This window comes from Scomber scombrus, chromosome 5, assembly GCF_963691925.1.
Source record: "Scomber scombrus chromosome 5, fScoSco1.1, whole genome shotgun sequence".
Taxonomy (NCBI): Eukaryota; Metazoa; Chordata; class Actinopteri; order Scombriformes; family Scombridae; genus Scomber; species Scomber scombrus.
Genome location: NC_084974.1, coordinates 13,716,996 through 13,734,184, shown reverse-complemented (window position 1 = coordinate 13,734,184; position 17,189 = coordinate 13,716,996). Strand labels below are relative to the sequence as shown.

General features: G+C 43.5%; 1 protein-coding gene across 2 annotated transcripts in view; it reads right to left on the bottom strand.

Moving 5' to 3' along the window:
* Positions 1–1,077: 1,077 nt before the first annotated feature.
* Positions 1,078–17,189, bottom strand: part of sik2b (salt-inducible kinase 2b) — a 43,354-nt gene continuing 27,242 nt past the window's right edge. The window contains exons 6-15 of one of the 2 annotated variants that reach the window (XM_062419808.1): positions 16,582–16,705; positions 13,271–13,497; positions 12,808–12,960; positions 12,168–12,326; positions 10,181–10,412; positions 9,761–10,054; positions 8,080–8,237; positions 7,161–7,274; positions 6,819–6,907; positions 1,078–6,148 (exon numbers count right to left, since the gene is read on the bottom strand). In XM_062419808.1, the coding sequence (XP_062275792.1) occupies positions 5,521–6,148; positions 6,819–6,907; positions 7,161–7,274; positions 8,080–8,237; positions 9,761–10,054; positions 10,181–10,412; positions 12,168–12,326; positions 12,808–12,960; positions 13,271–13,497; positions 16,582–16,705 (2,178 nt within the window). In that variant the 3' untranslated portion in view covers positions 1,078–5,520. The remainder of the gene's footprint in view (positions 6,149–6,818; positions 6,908–7,160; positions 7,275–8,079; positions 8,238–9,760; positions 10,055–10,180; positions 10,413–12,167; positions 12,327–12,807; positions 12,961–13,270; positions 13,498–16,581; positions 16,706–17,189) is intronic. The other variant, XM_062419809.1, reaches the window with a different exon arrangement.

Genomic DNA, 17,189 nt, shown 5'->3' with positions numbered 1-17,189 from the left:
ATTACCTGTTTTGTGTACCAACATTTAAATGGTGCTTGTTCCTGAGTAAATTTATATTTGACCGCCACAAGAAGTGGGGTCAGTAGGGTCTGATTTTTACCCTAGGGCCAATTGGGAAATGATCCAGCCATGATTTGCGTAGCAGTCATCTGAAGACCAGGGCAAATGAAATCATGGCCATCTGCATGACTAGAAACTACTTTCATTTAAGGGAGAAAATGTGTTTCTGTAATTTGAGTGAACTAACCCTTTAACGTCATCATCATGCGAGAGTTGTTCTTATGTGTCAGAAGTGATTTAAATTTAGCACTTATCATCCTGTGGTTGCGTCTGAATCATCCGTTGGAGTTGATGTCTGCTTCTAATAAAACCTGTGTCTGTTCTCGCTTACAAACAACTGCACATCTTGTTTTCTCACCTATATGTCAGACCAGAAAGGCAGTTTTAATGCCTCGGGGTAATTCTGTCCAGGTATGTTGTCACTACCGACAGGAACACGTCTTTTCTTTCAAGTACTTCCTCTGACTGCCCAAACATCCTGGTACTTTCTCTGTTCTCTGACGTGGAGAACTACCCATCTGTTATCTCATATGTAGTTTTACTCACATGCTCATTTAAGGCCGTGAAATGAAATGTGAGGAATTTATGAGACTATTAGCCCCATCAACAAAAGCAGAAATGAACTGAAGTCATTGGTAGTCTCAGTGCGGCATTTAAGGATATAAATATTTAAACGATGCAACACAACCAGTCCTGTGGCTCCTGCTGGATTGGCCGCATCAGGTGCTTTAGTTCTGGATGAAGTGATTTGAGGTCCAGCTATGACTCAACAGTTTATAAGAAGCACACACACACACACACACACACACACACACACACACACACACACACACACACACACACACACACACACACACACACACACACACACACACACACACACACACACACACACACACACACACACACACACACACACACACACACACACACACACACACACACACACACACACACACACACACACACACACACACACACACACACACAAGAAACACCCACAATAGTATGTTGAATAAACCTTTTTTAATCTCAACAGCAAGTTAGCTTATGTGTGGTCAACATCAATGAAGGTAAATATAAAACTGGATTTCTATTGATAGATTGATGTTTTTGTTTTATCAGCAGGAGGTGAAATTATGATACTTGGATACATGTCCACTAGAATCTTTATGACTTTAGTCTTCAACTAGAGAAATATTGCTATAATACTTTTAAATGGCATACACTGATTGACCAACAAGAAAAAGCAGGGTAGAGAAGCTGACAAAGAAGCTCCAAAACTCCACACGGTGGGTCATACAGGGAAACTTCTGAGGGACTTTGGTTTTGTACCTTTGTAAAAACCTGGCTCTACTTACTTTCAGGAAAAGAAAAGTAATCATAAGTAATCATAATAAAATAAATGATAAAAGGGTCCAACCAGAAATCATGGTACTATTCATAGTCTTAATTTAGATTGAAATACGAAAAGTAAAAAGGCACACTGAACACTATTCACGTTCAACACAAAAATTATCCTAGGTGCAACTTGAGCGTACACTGAGGATTCACTACACCCCTAATTTGTACAAAGAAACACTTGTCATGAACAGAAAAGTGTTGCTCTCTTTCTTGGATTAAATCAACAATCAGATAAAGTGTTACTTTGTCTGGTGTTTCTTTGAAAGAAATTTGTTTTGAACCCATTATTGGTGGGGAAGAGAGAGGAGAAAAGGTGTTTCCTACAGATTACAGTTTGTTTCATCTGCCAGGAAACAGCAGAGCGATACAAAACCTTTTCCACCTCGAACACCATCGCCTCCTCTCTCGCTACATCTCTTCTTCCCTTGGTTGTCAAAGTGCTCCAGTATTCAATTTCCACAGATCATCCTGTAGGTGTTCTAGCCTGACCATTAACAATGAAAAGAAAACAATCATCAAAATATTCACTTAAGGCGAAATCCACCCTTAAATACCCTTGCACTGTCATGTATCAACAATTAAATGTTCTGTAAACTCAAGAATTATTATTTTAAGTTAAAGCTGCCTCATACTCTTGTTCTCGAGTGGTTCATTGTCTTTCAAAAAGACATTCTCAACATGACCCACAAACTGGGCGTGACCTGATTCCTGTCAATAAAACGTGGGCGTATGGCCATATAAACATATCCAGCTCTCCAACTGGTTTGTACATTTATGGGTGGAACTATTAATGCAACCACAAGACCTGTTTTGCAACATGTCTTGTGGTTGAAGTGCATTCTGTTCTATTGAGGCCATTGTTGCTGGAGTACATCTGTTTGATTGTTAAAAGTCGAAGAGTTCAACACTGACTCTTTAAGCCTTTTCTCACACACCAAAACTCAGGTTTTGGTGTTGATGTAAGATGGATGTAAGGCCAGAAATATCTCAACATGATGTCATACTGGACAGTTTTACCCAGGAAAAAAAAGGTGAACTCATGAAGAACAAGAGAGGCTCAGGAACACACTATGTATAGCTAGCATTGTTAATTTGTTGAAATGAAATGATTAGTCGATTAATCAATGAACAGAAAGAAATAATTCTGCAACAATTTTGATAATAGATCAGTCCTTGCAAGTTATTTTAAAAAGTGAATATTTACCCTTTTTCTTGATCTTCTGGGAGACTAAATTGAATATTTTCAGGTTTGGACTGTTGGTCAGATAAAACAAGCGCAAGCTTGTTTGTTTTTTTGACATTGTACAGACCAAAAGATCAATCAAAATAATCATCAGGTTAATAATAAGTGAAAATGATCTGTTTTGCAACACTGTTAAAAAGTGTTTAGGGTGGATTTTGCCTTTAAGTCATGCACAGGGGCTGCAACCACAGTTGGTCCATATGTTGTAGCCATCATTACAGCTGGTAACTGCTGCTATAAAGAGTACTGGCCAAACCACTCTGTACTCTGACTGTGAACTCTATAAAACATCTGCTCAGTTGAGGCTACAGACTGAGCCTGACTGTCTTGTCTGAAGGCTAATGTGACTACACATAGTCCTACATATTTAACTCACGACCACTCAGGGTCACGCAGTCTGGCAGATGGTCATGGTCTTATAATCTCATCTCAACCCTATGACGTTCGCCGTCCTGTTATTTTAATGAAAAATAGTTTTTAAAAAATCATCATCATCAACTGCCAGAGAAGATACATCTGTGTGCTTCAAGTGGATTCAACACAGTCTTAAAGGACCAGTGTGTAAGATTTAGTGGCATCCAGTGGTTAGGGTTGCAAATTGCAGTGTTAGGTTTGTCCGTTCTGGGCTGCTGTAGAAACATGGTGATGCATAATGGCAGCCTCTGTGGAAGAGGACCTGCTCCCTATGTAGATATAAAGGGTTCAGTCAAAGGTTACAAAAACACAACTATTCTTATTTTCAGGTGATCATATGACAATTGAAACATACTATGAATGTTATATTCAATTTCTGCCAAGTATGTCTGCCAAGATGCCACCAAATTTTACATACTGCACCTTCAGGTGTAAAACAATAACAACAAAATAAATCCCTCATCTTGTTGCTGGCTGCTGTCAGTCAAAGAGCGTTGGTCAATAGTTGAAATCCAGTGTCAGGTGACTGCAGCCCCAACGTCAGAGAGGAAACATTCTTTCATGAAGTCTTATGAAGGGAATTTTTAGAGGGTAATTTCATTATTATAAACATTATTGATCATTAAAACAACACAGAGGCATGACTGGAGCATTGAGGATGTAAACCAGAACTAAGCAGTCACCAAAAAAGCTACAACTGTGCACAGGTTGAGTTATTTTGAATGGAGACTAGAGTCAATACAGTGTTTGTCTTTGTCAGTAATGATGGATATGATGCACTAATAATGTGATGGATGCAGAAAATTGAAAATTCTGAATTGTGCACGCACGTATGCACGCACGCACGCACGTATGCACGCACGCACGCACGCACTCACACACACACACACACACTCACACACACACGTCTCCAGGCTCGTCCCTTCACTAGCAGGGCAAGTGAGAGATTATCTCCTGGTTACATCATCAACTCCAGTGATGTCACTGCTGACGACTCAGAGGTCCCGGGAACCAATCAGAGCTGGCTGTACAGGTGAGGCTTCCATTCATAATCCCCAAACATCAAGGATTAATATTGCTTCAGTATTGCCACAAAAATAGAATAATATCGACTGTCTAACACGGCAACTTCTCAACCAAACACATGTTAATTACATCAGCCCTCATTTATCTGGCAAATGCATGACCCACAATTCAACTGTTAAACAGACGTGTGGCCGTTTTCACCTGCGAAAGCTGGTAATTGTCCTCATCTTATTGGCTGCATGAGTATAATGACGCCTGCCGGGTGTGTGCAATCAGATGGAAAGGTGGAAAAGCATTTCAGTAGTGTAAGAAATAAATCAGGATCAGTAGTTACAAGTTACAAAAAACACTGAAAACAAACAGAGGAAACTGTATTATTTACGTCACATAGCCAACACCAAAGCCTGCTGCGTTATAGCTGTTATATTATCTAGTCTTTTAACTAAATGATCTCATAGAGAGTTTATGACTGTTTAAAGCACAAATGTAGCTCAAGCTCCACAAATGGTGCATTAATCACCATCTTCAGCATGTATCGGTTTAGGCAAGTTATTTTTTAGGGGAGGGCGCTGTCAAATACTATGTATGTTAGTGTTGAAACCTGTGCACCTATAAATATGACCATCATGTCAGCCTGTGCGCTCACAGTAGTGGGTAAAACAATTTTCTATAAACTGGACAAGATCAGTTTCTTACTAACACTTTTAACACTTGAATATGTGGTGATATCCATGGTACCATGATAAATGAGGGCTATTTTCTCTTGTTCAGTTGTTTTTTTTTTCTACTGAAATAAAAAAAAATGCACAAAAGTGTTTTGAGAACCAGTCTATTGTTGTTGAAGGTGTCCTATTTTAAATACAAAAAGCACTGCCAGCCATTGTGCTTTTGGTTGCCAGTCAGTCAGTCCTAAATTAGTTCACTTCCAAACCATTTCTAGGTGAAATGCTGCACTCTGGCACCCTCCAGGATGTGCAGCATGTTCCCCGGGTTGCACGGCGCAGTCCTGAAGAGCTCATCATCTCACAGGTGACACAACATCCGTGACAACAGCAACTCCGCCTTCTCAGCCCGGCGAAGCTCAACTTGTGCCACTTATCGGACCTGTTCCTGTCTCGTAGGACTGATGAGAACAAGTACAGAGGAGGAGAGGGAGAAAGGGAGGTAGTCTAAGGGAGGATTTTGGTAGAAAGGTTTTCTGAGGTTCATCACAACTAAGAAAAGGAGTTTGTATTAGTCGTACAAAAATTAACCCTTTCCCTTCCCTGTTGCTACGCTTGTGGCCTCCACTTTTATCTCCACTCTCTCTGCTCTTAATGCTGTGTAGGTTCTCATTGCTTAATACTGCTTTCTGTCAACCCCCTCAGCTGGTTTCAGTTGACCAGTACAAAGCCATGCTGGGAGTCCACCGTCTCCATCATCTCACTGTCCAGGAGGTTGCTCTGGAGCTCAGGTAGACCCAGGTTCTCTGATGGCCCTGGACAAACAAAAGCCCTGGCCACAGCTCCTGCCTCAGCCTCTCCTGGAGCAGGTGGGGGCAGCAGGCAGGGGTCCAGTGGGAACTCATACTGCTCTGAATGAAGGGCCTCAGTGGAAGGGCCCAGGACCTGCTGCTCACAGCCTGTAGGGTAGCTGTAGCCCAGGCCGCTGGGGGAGGCGTCATGGTGGAGGTGGTGGTGGAGATGAGATCCAGGGGGCATGTGTTGGGTGTAGTGGTGGTGGCTCATGTAGGGGTCATAAACGAGCCCCTCCCCTGGTTCCATCAGGGGGCTGAGGCTATGGGGGTGGCTGAAGGGTGGCGAGGCCTGGGGGCTGCCCTGCTGCTGAGGCTGAGGTTGGTGGGCAGCTGACATGGGGGGACCCTGAGGGTTTTGTGATGCTGATGGATCCAGAGCAGGGACCCCTGTTGGGTAGGAGCCTTCAGCTATCTGCATCTGGTTGAAGTAGACCGGCAGCCCCATGCCCTGTGACTGCTGCAGATACATCCTCTTCTGGTGCAGTCTGTGAGGAGAGCAGCAGAGCTCAGTTAGATCAGGACGACACAGTTTGACTCACTACGAACAAAATCTTATGTATGGGCAAATCAGCAGCATGGACAAAATTTAGAATGAAAATGGAAATAGGAAACCAAAACTCTGCATTCAAACATGATATTTATGTGGTTTGGGGATTAATCGCCTCATTCCAGATCTTTGAATCACCGCCCACATCTCTGATTAGTTCAGTGATTTGTGTTTTGACCATAAACGGCTGTTTCCACCAGTTGCAGAAACAGTCAATCGGTAGAATCAGATTATAAATGGGGATGTCATTGTCCCACATAGCCAGCTCGCTACTTTGCTACATTCATGAAAAATAGTGACAGAAAAATGGCGACAAGCGTGGATGGGGAAAATGTAGCTTCACAAACTGTTGTAAGTACATTTACAGAGGTAATAACTCTTGAATTATATATTTCTTTTATCATTTTTTAAAAACAAAATGGCAACTCTGCTCTTTTTTCATTTATTTGCAAATGCTCTTTAGGTCTGATTGCAGATTTCCAGAAGAGGGAGGCCATCACAGCAAAATGAACACAAGACGGGAACACCGTAATTATGTTTTATAAACTGTAAGAACAAAAAATAAAAAATAAAAAACAAAATGTGTGACATTTACTGCATTGATTTACCTGTGCTCCTGTAGCTGTTGCTCTAAACTTCGAGGATTCTCCTTACAGAAATGTTGGCAGCTAGCAGGACTGTTAACCAAGACGCTGGCCTTGTGGGCACAAGAGAGATTGGTACTGATGACTGTATTCAGGATAATTACCATGGTAACCAGCTGAAAACAGTTTCATCATTGTTGCATCATGGCAGAGGTGATAACCGTTGAATTTCCAAATGATATCACTGAATGTTACGCAAAGCGTCAATTTGGTTTGATAAGACAGGTCTGTAACATGTATAAACTTGTATAAACCAGTACATGTAGTTTGAGTCACAACATGAGTGTATCCGGCGTTAGACTGTACCTGTAGCCTATGAGTGAGGTACTGTGTCTCCAAACTCTGCCTGCGGGACAGGAGAGGTGGCTGCGGCCCACCTTGGTATAAAGCTAGGCCCTCCTGCTGCTTGGATGCTTCACCCTTCAAACAAACACATGAAGCACGATGTGTTAGAGCAGGGGAAGTTTGTGCCCATATACACGCCTGCTCAAGGGTGCACACATCACAGTTCCCCTCTCCTGTAGGTTAATAAAGCTGTGTCAGGGTCTGGGTGCTTCATCGTCTGGTCTAACTGGATTATCCATGCTGTCTCCTGCTCAAATGCCTGTGTGGTGTCTGATCAGCCAGATGCCTTTCTCTAAATGGCATGTATCATAGGGATTACACATTAGTGAAATGAAATGAAAGCAAATTAAAAGGATGATGGGGCCCCAGTATCATAACCAGCAAAGAGCTGCTTTATTGCATTATGAGATATGGACAAAAAGAAAACAACTAGATCTCATCTGCTTTTACTACTGTTTTTGTATATTGTTTTTTTTACATGGAAGCGTAAGAATCTTTCCTCAAATGGTTCCCTTGTAGTGTGTCTGTGGGTGTATTAGTGGTTGTGTGTGCCCATCTCTGTGTGTGATTTCAGCTTGGGCCTATTGAGTGCCAGTCACTACTAAGGGTAAGTCTGACTGAATTCAACAATGGCTGCATTCACTTTGGCCTAGGCTCCAGGCCCCAGGGGGATGGGAGACAGTAAACAAGCCACAGTTGGCTGCCTCTCCTGGGGTTACACAACAGCCTGGGTGCCCGTTTTTTTCCTCTTTTTCTAGGCGACATGAGGTGAGGATAGGCGAGGGACTGAGGCTGAGAACCGGTTTGGAAAAAGAAAGATCTTGAATGGGGTTGAGTGTAGGATGTGTGAGTTTTTGTGTAATTATGTACGACGACTGACCTCCAGGAGGTTGTGCAAGTGGTGCTGTGGTCCCAGGGGGCCCATGACAGCCCCTTCCCCAGAGCCCATCTGCTCCACTAGCATCTGGACTTTGTTCAGCTCCAGGATGCCTTTGGTCCTCGCCAAGTTCTGTAGGTGCTGCCGGAACGCAACCAAACCTGAGAGAACAATAAATCCAGAAAAAACAGAGTCACTATTGATTTTCACAGCTGTTCAGAATGACTTCTTCCTTTGAAAAAGTATGTGAAAGGCTTTATCTTGTTTTAGAACGTCAGGCTAAATCCTCACTGATGTCAGCAAACTGATTGACTAGATACCACTTTTCATCTCCCCTTTTCGATGTACGTCAGGAGCTGTTGTGGTCGTGTTTGTGCGTTCACATACGAAAGTATCTGTGTAGCTCTAATAAGACCCATCCAGTAGTGACGAACTGTGGCTGCGAACGATAGGACCTGACTCACCGTGATGGTGGGAGTTATGTAAAACCAGAGTCAGCAGTCTGACGCAAAAGAATCCACTGCATTAACGCTTTCCAAAGAGGATTACAAAAAATAAATAAGTAAATAACTGCAAATACCAACTGGGAGGACACAGGTTGTCAATGTAGAGTTTGGGAAACAGGGCTCATTTTCAAGCTATAATTATTGTTTCTACGTGGCTAAAAAACGAGCAATGTATAACGAGCAGGCACAGAATAATGTCACGGTAAAGGAACAAATAGAGAGATAGACTGAGGTTGTTCAACATTCCCTCTTTTTATTTTGGCTCTCTGATGTTGAGTAGAGACAAATCCTGCCTGCCACAGACTGAAACTGAAAAGAGAAAGAAAATAAGTGAGCGACAGATAGGTAGAGGGAGAATGAGTGAAAAAGAGAGGGACAGAAAGGGGAAGAGGGAAAGATATGTGGGCTGAAACCTTCAAATATCTGTCTGTGATTCATAACATGAATCATCACCGCCGTAGTCATCGGAGGGACTGGAGAGGATGAGAGAAGGGAAGAGAGGAGAAGAGACGGGGGGAAAAAAGTGTGTGAAAGAGAGGAAGGGGAGCAAATGAGAGGGTGAGAATGAGACACTTTTATCCAGAAGGCAGTACATACATATATATTTATATACGTGTGTGCGTCTCTGCATGTACAGGGGTGTGAGAGAGCAGCTGCAGCAGGGGTGTTGCGTCTGTGTCATGAGAATCAGAGCTCTTCTTCCTCTTGACTGGTGCTCTAGTGCTACTGGAGCCTCTGATGTACTGTATGCACCAGGACACTTTATACATCAAACTCTCTGCAGCTCATAGTGACTGGGCTTCAGGAGATGTGTCTGATCTGGCATTTAATTGATGCTTTTTTATGTCTCAAAGATTTCAAAGCACTCCTCTCCATCAACCTTGTGTACTTCCACTTCTAGCTTATTTTCAATATATCACAGACACGCATACATACACGCATACATTCATGTCTGAACTCTGTATTCAATGGTGCAGACGGAGCACAGTATGGTGATGATCAGACACACCAAACTGTCTTGTGACTGCATATTGAGGTTGACCCTCAAATGGAGGAAGATACTGAACTCATTCAGCCAGTGTAGCCTGAATGCACATGTTTAGAGAAGTGTCATTTGAAAGAGAAGATGAATAGATATGAAGGAGAGAAAAAAATGAATGAACACCAGTGGCTCTGACCTTGGGTGAGCGAGGTGTCGGAAGCCCGGCGTCCTTCTCTGAAGCTAATGGGTGAGCGGTTGTGCGTCTCCCTGTGCTGAGAGGTCAGGGCGGCCATTGCTGGGTTGGCAGGCCGAGCGCTCAAGAAAGGCGTCGCGGTGACGCCAGAAGCAGAGCTGTTGGTCGGTACCACTTCACTAAGAGACGGGGCGTCCTCCAGTAGACTGACGTCACTATGCATGGAGCCCATGTCATAGCCCATGTCAGAGTCCATGCTACCCATAGAGGGGTTGTGTCCTAGAGCAAATAATTTACCTGGGGGACAAAGAACAGAGAATTGTTTTTTGTTCACTGGGGATTTCTGGAAAAACAGCAATTTTAGCATTATGTGTATGTTACATAGTCTAGTCTAGACGTGTGTTTGATCAGGTGACATTGCACCTTGATTTGAAGTCCCTGGCTGGTTGGTGACCTCAGAGAGGGTGTGTCGCCGTTGGCCAAAACGGGTCGTCTGATAGGCCGAGAGCATGTGGGTTGGATCATCGTCTGTGTCGGGCTCCTCGGTCTCAATGCCCTCATCGATCGATGTCTCCATCATGTTGCTAGGCGACGAGGTAGAGGACTTGCGGAGGACAGTGGGGGGAGGCAGGGGGTCCAGCAGGCAGCCGTTCACCTAGGAAGGGAGGGGGGAGGAGGGAGCGACAGAGACAAAACAATAACTATACATTCAATACTGGTGGCTCCACACTGAAGAAACAGAGACCCATTAACATGTTGAGACAAATGAAAGTTGTTAGGCATATCAAGCATCTTAGACACACACGCACACAAAAATCCATCATTTGCACTAGACCAAACGGATGGATAGAAGGCGACCACCATACTGTGAATCAGGGCTCCATTAGGTACTCTCCTCCTCCTGTTTTCCCTCCACACACCACAGCTGGCCTCATACTGAGAGTGTGAGTGTGTGTGTGTGTGTGTGTGTGTGTGTGTGTGTGTGTGTGTGTGTGTGTGTGTGTGTGTGTGTTACTACATACAGGGCTGTGTGTGTTGGCCTAGAGGTGGAGGGTGTGGATAAAGGAATGCAGGGCCAGGAAGTTAGCTTTGACTGTAAGTGCTATGTGACTGACACACACATACAGACATAAATTCACACACATACACACACGCAGACAAAGATCATCTGCATGAGTTGCCGCAGTAACTGGAAAGCCTGGTGTTGGTCTAGAAAGAGCAACTTTGCCCAATTCCCCATCTGCTTTCTGTAGTGTGCTGGGATAGGAATGCTGTTACTCAACAGGCACGCACGCACACACACACACATGTGCATGGGGGACAAATGGTGGAAAACGACATTGGGAAATAGATGATGAAAAAGAGTGTGGGTGATACGGTTAGAAGCTACAGGATGAAGAAGAGAAGTTTAGATAAAAAAGAAAAAAGTAAAAGAATAGAAATGAATGAGAAGAAAAAAAGAAAAGATGAGCTGTTGGCTGATGGGTAGGAAGTCATGGTGGTGAGATCGCTGGAGCAGCACAGCAGCTTCCTGTCCATGTGTGTTCACTCAGCTTCACATTAGGTCACATCATCACAGGACCGCTTACATAACCGGGCTCCATTCACGCAGATAACACGCACTCAGTCTCTCTGCCCTGCTCTGCTCACCACAGACACGTACAAACACTGTGCATGCACACACACATCACTCTTTACTGGAAACAGGACAGGGTTGGGATGGAAAAGAAACCTTGAAGAATGATACAGCATGTATGTCTTTGTGTGTGTGTGTGTGTGTGTGTGTGTGTGTGTGTGTGTGTGTGTGTGTGTGTGTGTGTGTGTGTGTGTGTGTGTGTGTAGCCCTGCAGGAGCTTGAGGCCGTCAACTCAGACCACTGGTGTCTGTGTTCTGTAAGAGCTGGTCAGCTCATCAACAGGCCTGGGGGAAAAGGTTGTTGGTTGGCACAGAACATAGAAAGAATGAACACACGGTGTGTGTGTGTGTGTGTGTATGTGTGAGTCTGCCTAAGATCTGTGCAGGACAGGCAGCTGTCCTGTCTGATGTGAGTGCTGGCTGAGAGCTTACATAAGAGAACAAGTCAGCTGCACTCTGGCAGGTTGATGGGGCAAGCCAATGCTCAAAACCTCAGAGGTATCTGATGTGCACACTTACACACGCACACATTTCTGATTCACAGTGAGTGGGTACGCTTATCATAGCGAATCACTGTCAAGCTTATCGGGATCATTTTTCAGGACATAGTTGTGCAGGCTGATTACTGCAATAACTACAACTTCCATAACCAAAAAGCCGGATGTGAGCGAGCCATCATATGAGGATAAAGGACGAACACACAGACAGGACACACAAACAAAAGGACATTCTTGTCATTGAAGCCTCAGACTGCTGATACTAGTGTTGAACCTACTTTGGGTGTGTTGACGTCCTCCACCATAAAATTCTGCTCCAGAGGACATGCAGTCTGAGGGAAAGTGAAAGCATCGGAAGAGGTTTGGGGCACAGCAGGGGATCGCAACAGGCGAACGCCCTGTGGGAGCAAACCCACCTGGGCTGAACCACTGGTTGACTGCAGAGAGGGAGAAAAATAGAGTATTTTTGACATTACATCAAAAAACCTGCCATTCGTGGCTGATACCTAACAACATCCTTGATAATTATGCAATTATGTCAAAATTGGGCTGCAGTGAATTTAACTTTATAATTCACATTTAGCAGCAAGACAGGAAAGCCAGATGGTAGGTAGTGAGGGGAAATGAAAGACAAATTGCACAGTGTCGGTAAGAAGAGAGAGAGAGGGCCAAAGAAAAGAAAATAATGAATAATGTAACTGAGGGAGATGCATAAGATCAAGGCTGGGTGGAATATACTAGGAGAGTGCAGGTGAAGACAGAACCCGGCTGGACAGAGTAATGAAAGGGCCACGTCTGTCCATTTGTTTGTTCTTGGGTGCAAGTGTGAATAACGCAGCTTTGATCAGGGAGGCATGGATGGTAATCTCAGTGTGCATTATTCAGAACCCCATCGTTGCCCTGACGCCCCACGGTTACCTTGACGACGGTCTGCTCTGCGATGGTGCTGGGCCGTCGTTGGCGGGCGTCGAGCCTCTGTTCGACGGGGAAGCTGCAGCGATGGGCCTTGAGCCGCTCCACCAGCAGGTAATAGATAGCAGCAAAGTGGTTGTAGCTTTTGTTCTGCAAAGACTGAACGATGACAGACAACATAAATGATGTTAGCTGAAGCCATTTCCCTAAATTTGGATGACTTAAAGGTTCAGTGTGTAGAATTGAGTGGCATCTAGTGGAGCTAAAACAGATAAATAAAAAAGAAGCATGTATTTACACCATATGTTTTTATCCTACTTGTATCTATTTGCATGTTGTTCAATCAAACTGCACAGATTAACATGGAGGAAGAAGTTTTCTGCACATGCATTCTGACATTTAAACCTCTCTTCTTTATACTCCTACTGAATATATGAATCAAGCTTTTCCCCTCTAGCTCAGTCCTCACCTCTATAGTCTTGTGCTGATCAATGCCAAGGCTGTGCATCAGCCGAAGGACCTGCTCGCTGTACTCCCCCACGCCGCCCTCGCCCTCGGTAGACACTGGCTGTTGGTACAGAACAGGCCGCTGCACTGGAACATCTAGAGTCATCCACTTGTGCTCTTTGATCTGGGCCACAGACAGGCGCTTTGATGGATCCAGAACCAACATCCTGCGGATCAGATGCTCACAGTCTGGGAGGGAGTAAAAAGAAAAACGAGAGGATGTGACAAGGTTTTTATAGTGTTTCATATTTCAGATTACCCCTTTTTATAAAAGGAAGAGGTTGTTAATGTTTGAAAATGCTGAGCACTTGTATAAGTTATGGTGAGGCAAATTAAGCCACAAATCGTCATGTCCTTTTCAAAGACGCCCGGATCAAGTGGGGCAGAAATAACATGAAGGAGCTTAAAATCTGCTCATTTCTTTTCTTAGTTTTTTCTGCCGCCACTTCTGAACAGCGTCTCTACACCCTTTTTCTACTTTCCTCCCCTCCTAATGAGAGCTCCTCACCTCTAGTTAATGGCTAAATGAGTTTGACGTCAGACACAGCTGGGTTCTTAACAGGATTACAGTTCCCCTGGTGTTGCCGCTTTGGCCTTACTGCGCCCCTACTGTCTGTACTACATTCCTGCCTGCCACACGGCATCCTTACCCATATACCCTGCTGCTATGCTCTTAAAGCAAAACAGGTGTGTTTGCAACAAATAAGCCCTGTAGTGATTCATTCCCTCCTAGATTTTTGATGCTTCGTCAGAGTATGTTCTTGAATTTTATCAATCACTACCTTGAGATTTCAATCTGAAGTGCTTCAGAAACCTCAGAACAAAGCATACTAGATTCCTATCTCTCTTTATTATTTTTGTTAAATATTGCGTCATTTTTAAATTATTTTCTCACCTCCTTCCTTTATTCTCCTGCTCAACCAGTGTCTACAGATATCCTGTGTGCAGTCAACATTAGGAGGGAGACCTCAGCAGTTCATAACAGAGAGCCCAAGGACCCAGCTGTCAACCTGAACTCCCTGCTGCACATTCTTCCCAGTTGCCCTGCTGATCTACTAACGCTTGCTTTACATCACATATTTTGTATCCTGTGCCTGGTGGTTCAGCCAACATTTTTCTCCATTATGTGCACAACCAATGTGCCCCTCACAGCAATTTTACCTCATGCTGTGGCATTCTAGCAGCTCGTACAGTTAAAATCAGCTTCAAATACATTGTAATCCACTACAGTTTGTTTGACTCAAAAGTTACTCAGGCTCTACTCGTTGCTACAGTCGTGTTTATAACAACAGTTGAAGCTGAGCACATTTCTCAAAGCGTCTATCCACCAGGGAAGGTTGGACTATGTAAGGGCCCGACACTGTATAACTGTCTAGCTGGCCGGCTGGCTGGCTGGCTGGCTGATTGATTGACACACCGTTCTTAGCCAGTACATTACACCACCATGACTCAACCACAGAACCATCCCAGTTAACACTTGCAATCTCCCACTGGTGTAGAGTTGCACCAAGTTCCCCAATGATGGAGAACTGCACACTGCTGTGAGAAGTAAGGGCAGAGAGCAGGCACTGCTTTTTGTTGGTCATTCAACACTATTTCATATATGTTGTTCATATAGAAAACACACAGAAACATAAAAATCAGACTATAACTAATAAATATAAAATATATCCGATGTAAACTGAACGTGAACAAAATCCTATGAGTAGACATTTATAGATGAAATGCACTGCAAACAGCAAGTCAAGGTGTTCAAATGTTGCATACATTTACAAATTACTGCAACACAAGACAGAAAAGAAAAGAAACTTCAATAGCAACACAAGTCAAAGTGGCTCAGCTTCACACAGCAAAGTTTTAGTTGATTATCTGATTTGTCAATCAAAAGAAAAATAATCTGCAACTATTTTCCTCATCAGTTAACCATTTGAACCGCAAATTTCAAATATTTGCTGCTTTTCTCTGTTTTATATCATTGTAATGGAACATCTTTGGGTTGGTCATACATAAGTTCAGGGTCTAGGTACTTGTGATAAGCACTTTTTACAATTTTCTGACAGGCCATAACAATAATTTGACAAAACATTCTGTAGTCCGCGACAAATATCTGCAAATAGGGTTAGACATCCACATTAAAGGATATAGACTCGGGTATCAAGTTATTTGTTTATCTGGATACTACTACTGTACTACTATCTACAAGTCCTGTGCAATACTGTAGGCGAGACATATGACATCATCTATGAGCTACGGAATAAGGAGGATCAAGATAGATCACAACGTTCACAATGTTGAGATGTTCTAGTGAGAGTTAACTGTGCCGTGCTAGGCTGCGCTGTGTACCACAGCATTGGCCGGTGAGAGATGGACTGTTTCTGGATGGAGCAAATAGCACACTCTGTTCTTCTTGTTCAGGGAACAAGGGCTGGACTGGGGGTGGGGAGGCGAGTTTGAGTGTCAGTCTGGCCACGGAGATGACGTTACACTCCTACATTCCCCTTACGTATTAATTGTTTCAAGGTCCTGAAAAAAAGAGGGGGAAAAAATCTGGTCGACTCTCTCGCCACACCCCCTGTGGAGAAAGTGCTACAGACTGCAGATGGGATATAGAGAAACAAGGCAAGACAAACAGACAGGGCCACAGACGGACAGGAAGATGTCTCACTGACAGAGAGCATGAGTCAGACAGACAGACAGATAGAGAGGCAAACAGACACACATGCAGACAGGGGAGAGTCTCTTCAGAGAGACAGACAGGCAAGCAAGCTGCTGGAAGGCTCCACTGGCTCTTCCCCAGGTTACATAAACAGCTCCAGCTCTGGACTTAATCTGCTGCCAGCTAGCTAGCACAGCCGCTAACAGCAGGACTGCTTTGAGACGGTTAGCCAACCTCACTCTGCAGCCCGCATACACACACGGACACACACATTACAGAGGACAATGACAGAGTGTCTCCCACTATATCCCCCTCAAAGGAGTGTAATGCTGTCTCGTTAATGAAATTACAACCTGACTGGTTGAAACCACAAGAGAGTCTGCCAGTGAACATTCAACAGTATGGTGACTCAAATAGGAATAAGTGTGATCTATTCATCTGAGTGGCATGATGGTCCTTCACAGGAATTTGTGTGCCATTTTCACTTGAGTTTGAATATGTACCATGATAAGAAATGCAGACAGGTGTCTAATAAAAACACTGCAGCCATGTACATTTACAAGAATGTGAGGTACTGAGGGTCCATCTAAGAAAAGAATGAGTTTGTCTTGTCTTACCTTCAGTCATGAAGTAGGGGATCCGAAACCTTCCTTCTAGGACTCGCTGTCGGAGCACCGGCAAAGTGGGCCCATCAAAGGGTAACGCACCACACACCAGCACATACAGCACCACCCCCATACTCTGGTGACATTAAAATATAAATACACACAGAGCAGGGTCAGGGCAGGAGAGCAACAATCAGTTTATAGACTAATACTGGTGTCTGGATGTAAATATTATTATTATTTCCATTCAAAAACTTACATTCACGCACATACATCGCTCACATGCACACACAAATGGAAATGATTGCAATATAATGTAGAGCAGGTTATGAACTGTGGTTGGAAAATGACACTCCACATTCCCTACAGAACCATAGGTTGGGAACAAAAGCTGCTGACTTCCCAACATTAACATATATATATATATATATATATAAATATATATAAAACTCATTTTTTAATATTTTATATATATATATAAAATATAAAAAAATGAGTTGCATAAACTTGTAGCATGGTGAATTTAATGTTGCACAAAAACCTGTTAAAGCAAATAGATTGACATGTAAGTTCAATCCTTGAATAAATAAATTAAAATATTATGGTACAATTTTCATTGT